Source organism: Pelophylax lessonae (genome assembly GCF_965119305.1).
Source record: "Pelophylax lessonae genome assembly, chromosome: 1".
In the NCBI taxonomy this organism is placed as follows: domain Eukaryota; kingdom Metazoa; phylum Chordata; class Amphibia; order Anura; family Ranidae; genus Pelophylax; species Pelophylax lessonae.
Genome location: NC_138768.1, coordinates 100,002,018 through 100,007,955, shown reverse-complemented (window position 1 = coordinate 100,007,955; position 5,938 = coordinate 100,002,018). Strand labels below are relative to the sequence as shown.

The 5,938-nt window shown below is 45.4% G+C and overlaps 1 protein-coding gene across 1 annotated transcript in view; it reads left to right on the top strand.

Moving 5' to 3' along the window:
• The first annotated feature begins 3,508 nt into the window (after positions 1-3,508).
• Positions 3,509-5,938, top strand: part of LOC309563338 (chondroitin sulfate proteoglycan 4-like) — a 133,819-nt gene continuing 131,389 nt past the window's right edge. Inside the window, exon 1 of the mRNA XM_082267733.1 lies at positions 3,509-3,729. Within this exon, the coding sequence (XP_082123859.1) occupies positions 3,666-3,729 (64 nt within the window). The 5' untranslated portion in view covers positions 3,509-3,665. The remainder of the gene's footprint in view (positions 3,730-5,938) is intronic.

The following is a 5,938-nucleotide window of genomic DNA, read 5'->3' as shown; positions in this document are numbered from 1 at the left end:
TGTGCACTAGGGCACTGCAATATACTGTGTTAAACGCACAGTAAAGCACTAAAATATACTGCATTAAACATGCACTAAAGCACTGAAATAGACTATGTTAAACGTGCAGTAATGCAAAGAAGTATATTGCGTTAAACATGCACTAACGCACTGAATATACTGCCGTGAACGTGCACTAACACACTAAAATATACTGTGTTAAACGTGCACTAATGCACTAAAATATACTGCATTAAACATGCACTAACGCACTGAAGTATACTGCGTTAAATGTGCAGTCACCCACTGAAATATACTGGGTTAAATGTGCACTAATGCACTGAAATATACTGCATTAAACATGCAGTAATGCATTGAAATATACTGCATTTAATGCACACCTACACAGTAAAATATACTGCGTAAAACGTGCAGTAACACACTGAAATATACTGCATTAAATTGCACCAACGCACTGAAATATACTATGTTAAATGCGCAATAATGCACATAAATATACTGTGTAAAATGTGCACTAACACACTGCTATATACTGCATTAAACATGCACTAAAATACTGCAATAGACTGCGTTAAATGTGCAGTAACGCACTGAAATATACTGCCTAAAATGTGCACTGATGCACTGAAATGTACTGCGTTAAACATGCACTAACATACTGCAATAGATTGTGTTAAACGTGCAGTAATGCACTGAAATGTACTGCGTTAAACGTGCACTAACGCACTGAAATATACTGCGTTAACCATGCACTAACATACTGCAATAGACTTTGTTAAACGTGCAGTAACGCACTGAAATGTACTGTGTTAAACATGCATTGATGCACTGAAATTTACTGTGCGTGCACTAAAATACTGCAATAGACTGTGTTAAATGTGCAGTAACACACTGAAATATAGTGTGTTACACGTGCACTAATGCGCTGAAATATACTGCTTTAAACATGCGCTAACGCACTGAAATATACTGCGTTAAATGTGCACTAATGCAATGAAATATCCTGCGTTAAAAGTGCATTAACACGCTGAAATTAAATGTGCACAAACACTGCAATATACTGCCTTAAACGTGCAGTAACACACTGAAATGTACTGCGTTAAATGTTAACTTATGCACTGAAATATACTGCGTTAAACATGCAGTAACATACTTAAATATAGTGTGTTAAACGTGCAATTAAGCACTGACATTTACTGTGTTAAAAGTGCACTAACGCAGTGAAATATACTGCGTTAAACGTGCACTAAAGCACTGCAATATACTGCATTAAACATGCAGTAACGCACTAAAATGTACTGCATTAAATGTGCACTAATGCACTGAAATATACTGCATTAAACGTTCATTTACGCACTGACATTTACTGCATTAAAAGTGCACTAAGGGAGTGAAATATGCTGAGGTAAACGTGCAGTAATACACAGAAATGTACTGCATCAAACGTGCAGTAACACACTGAAATTTACTCAGTTAAACGCGCACTAAGGCACTCAAATATACTGCATTAATTGTGCCGTAACACTCTGAAATATACTACAGGAAAGCTGTCCTGAAAAAATAAACTGACACTAAATTAAAAATTAATAGTCACGCTACACTCACACTGTACTATCACTAGATTCACACTAAACTGATATTCTACACTGACAATTGACTCACAATAGCTAGTAGCCCTGTTCTATCCCTCTCCACGCCAATACCACACTACAAATGGCCGCTATGTGGAGATTATTTTTATAGTATGGGGTAGGACTAAGAGCAATGATTGGGCACAGTCATTATTACTTTCTCCAATCAGAGCTCTTACAGTGCTCTGTGTCCTGACTGGGCAAAGCTGTTATTGCTTTAGCCAATAGGGGCTTCCGCATAATGCATTGTGGTCATTCGGGGGGCCGTACAAACGGTTGAATACCCTGACAATTCAGGTGTTTGTTGAATGGGCGAACAGCCAATGTTTGACCCGAATTCATTCTCAGGCTGAACTGTTCGCCAAAATCTAATAGTCAGCACCAGTGTGAAAAGGTGTAGTTACTTTAGAAGAATAAATCATCTCTAATGCTGCATTCACAACTGAGCATTTCCTAAATCTGTGTTTTGCTGCGTGAGTTGGTAAACGCACTGCAATTGTGGGTGGTGCTTGCTGTGCCATTAATTGTGTAATGCTACCCCAAACACAGGTAGCAGACGTGAGTTTTGCTTTGCTTATTTTGTGTGACAAAATGTGATACAACAGTGCTCTGAAAAAATGCAGAAACTCTACAACCAAAAAGATTCTTGAGCTACATTTGTGAGTTTGTTGTGTGTAGGGCAGCCTAATCAATTGAACACGCAAAAAACAATTAGTGTGGGAATGCGTGTTCCTGCTATGCTCAGGTGTGAATGAGGCCTAACGTTGGGTGTCCTATGTGTGTGGATGTCGCTGTGTTATGTAAAACTGTTAGTTAAGTTTTCTACATTTTAGAATGGGGTGCCTCAATATTGTGCAGAATTCCAAGGCCTCATTGCACACCTGAGCTCACAGATGCATGTTTTACAGGCATTTGATGTTTTTTTTTTCTGCCTCTAAACCCCCCTCCATGTCAGCGTACATATCCATACAGTCACATAGGTGTTTACAGGAGTTTAGAGGCAAAAAAAACCTGTGTTCAAGTGAGGAGCGTTTTGTCGGAAAACAAACTGCCAAAATGCACCTAAACGCTGGTAAGCCGTGTTTCTTGCGAACGCATTTAGCACTTCAGCAGTTTTTCATTTCAATGGTCTGAAAAGATGGAATATTCTGGCTCATGAAATAAATGCCCAAAGCGCCTGACGCGACTAGACGTGTTTGAAGCTGTTTTTCTCTTGTCATTAGAAAAGTGTTTACAAAAGCCCCAGTGTGCATGAGGCCTATAGGGTCCCTGACTAGAAAGAGGATAACAAACACGTCTGACATATGTACCCAGATGTAGGTGCATAGAGCAGGTCATACTATATATATATATATATATATATATATATATAGCATACCCAGGTCATACAATGTATATACTGTACAGCGTACACAGGTCACACAATGTGTATTTATAGTGTACACAGGTCATACAATATATATATATATATATATATATATATAGTGTGTGCAAAAGTCATACAATGTATATACAGTGTACAAAGGTCATACAAAGTATATATAGTGTACACAGGTCATACAATGTATATACAGTGTACACAGGTGAATGAGGCCTAAAAGTTACCTGACTAAAAAAAAGTCTGAAAAACAAGTGTACCTTAGGTACCCAGGTGTAAATATAACTATGTACGAGCTGGTACAATGCGTATATATAGTGTACACAGGTGTATATATCTGGTCATATAATGTGTATATAGTATGTACAGAGCAGACACGGAGTAGACGCCATACACGGCTCTCTCTCCTGAGGGAACAATCCTCTGTGCTCCTCCCTCCTCCTCCCTCTCCCGCCCTCCAGCCGCCCCCCGGGAGGAATGAGATCTCCGGAGAGTTCAGCTCAGACTCCGTAAACTTTCTGCCTCTCCTACCCCCCGTGACGTCACCCCGCTCTGCGTCCTGACTCCTGCCGGGGTCGGTGTAGTATAGAGTGGCCGGGGATGGGGTTGTGGTGAGCGTATTATAGACGGAGCTCCATGCTGTACACCGAGCAGACATGACCCCGGGTGTCACCTTCACCGCACTGTGTGTGCTGGGAACCCTACTACACGTCCGAGCCGGTAAGAGCAACACTGACAGCTACCTCTGATAACACTGTGCATTGCTGTGCTACCGACCCTTCCAACACTGTGCATTGCTGTGCTACCCACCCAGCCAACACTGCACTGCTGTACTACCCACTCACCTAACACTGTGCACTGCTGTGCTACCCACCCTTCCAACACTGTGCGCTGCTGTGCCACCCACCCTTCCAACACTGTGCACTGCTGTGCTACCCACCCTTCCAACACTGTGCGCTGCTGTGCCACCCACCCTTCCAACACTGCACTGCTGTACTACCCACTCACCTAACACTGTGCACTGCTGTGCTACCCACCCAGCCAACACTGTGCACTGCTGTGCTACCCACCCAGCCAACACTGTGCGCTGCTGTGCCACCCACCCAGCCAACACTGTGCGCTGCTGTGCTACCCACCCAGCCAACACTGTGCACTGCTGTGCTACCCACCCTTCCAACACTGTGCGCTGCTGTGCCACCCACCCTTCCAACACTGTGCGCTGCTGTGCTACCCACCCAGCCAACACTGTGCGCTGCTGTGCTACCCACCCAGCCAACACTGTGCACTGCTGTGCTACCCACCCTTCCAACACTGTGCGCTGCTGTGCCACCCACCCTTCCAACACTGTGCGCTGCTGTGCTACCCACCCAGCCAACACTGTGCGCTGCTGTGCTACCCACCCAGCCAACACTGTGCACTGCTGTGCTACCCACCCTTCCAACACTGTGCACTGCTGTGCTACCCACCCAGCCAACACTGTGCACTGCTGTGCTACCCACCCTTCCAACACTGTGCGCTGCTGTGCTACCCACCCAGCCAACACTGTGCACTGCTGTGCTACCCACCCAGCCAACACTGTGCACTGCTGTGCTACCCACCCTTCCAACACTGTGCGCTGCTGTGCCACCCACCCTTCCAACACTGTGCGCTGCTGTGCCACCCACCCTTCCAACACTGTGCGCTGCTGTGCCACCCACCCAGCCAACACTGGGCACTGCTGTGCTACCCACCCAGCCAACACTGGGCACTGCTGTGCCACCCACCCTTCCAACACTGTGCGCTGCTGTGCCACCCACCCAGCCAACACTGTGCGCTGCTGTGCCACCCACCCAGCCAACACTGTGCCACTGCTGTGCCACCCACCCAGCCAACACTGTGCCACTGCTGTGCTACCCACCCAGCCAACACTGTGCCACTGCTGTGCTACCCACCCAGCCAACACTGTGCCACTGCTGTGCTACCCACCCAGCCAACACTGTGCCACTGCTGTGCTACCCACCCAGCCAACACTGTGCCACTGCTGTGCTACCCACCCAGCCAACACTGTGCCACTGCTGTGCTACCCACCCAGCCAACACTGTGCCACTGCTGTGCTACCCACCCAGCCAACACTGTGCCACTGCTGTGCTACCCACCCAGCCAACACTGTGCCACTGCTGTGCTACCCACCCAACACAGTGCACTGCTCTGCTACCCACCCAACACCGTGCACTGCTCTGCAGAATACTCCACTACCTAACAGTGTGCACTACTCTGCTCCTGAATAACTAATAACTCTGCCCCCCTGTACCAACAACTCCCAGTGTAGATGTACCTGTGCGTACAATCCAGACCTCAGTGGTTAGTGGTTACCCTTTACTCAGATGTTCCCTCCATACAGTCAGGTGTATACATTATATCTGTTCATATACTGAGTGATTAACAATTATATTCCGCTTCTGATCTCTTCTATTGGTCCAATGTAGCATTATCCTCATCAGTAATAACAATGAGAGGTATAGTGATGGGGATTGTCGGTGACATGGGTTGCAGTACGGGAGATGAGATGTATTCTGGCTGATCTGGTGCTGATGTTTTGGTCTCCTCTGATTTGTACACATCAGGATGGATTTATTAAAGGCGCATAGACCGTTTACTCTGCATGGGCATGTGCTCTGTTAGTAAATAAGGTGAAACTTCACTTTGCAAAGAATACCCAATCACAGACAAGGGGGGTAAAGAAACCCAGCATTTTTGGTTGCACATGATTGGATGATCAAAATAACATTAGAAAATCTGACTAAATTATCTGTATTTGGAACAATCGTTCAATTTTCTGTTTGTTAGTACACTGCTTTGAAGAGCCAATGTGGATTTTTCAGACTAAAAATTACAAAGGGACTTGTTGAAATATTTTTCTTTATTAGTTATCATCAGGGCTGTGGAGTCG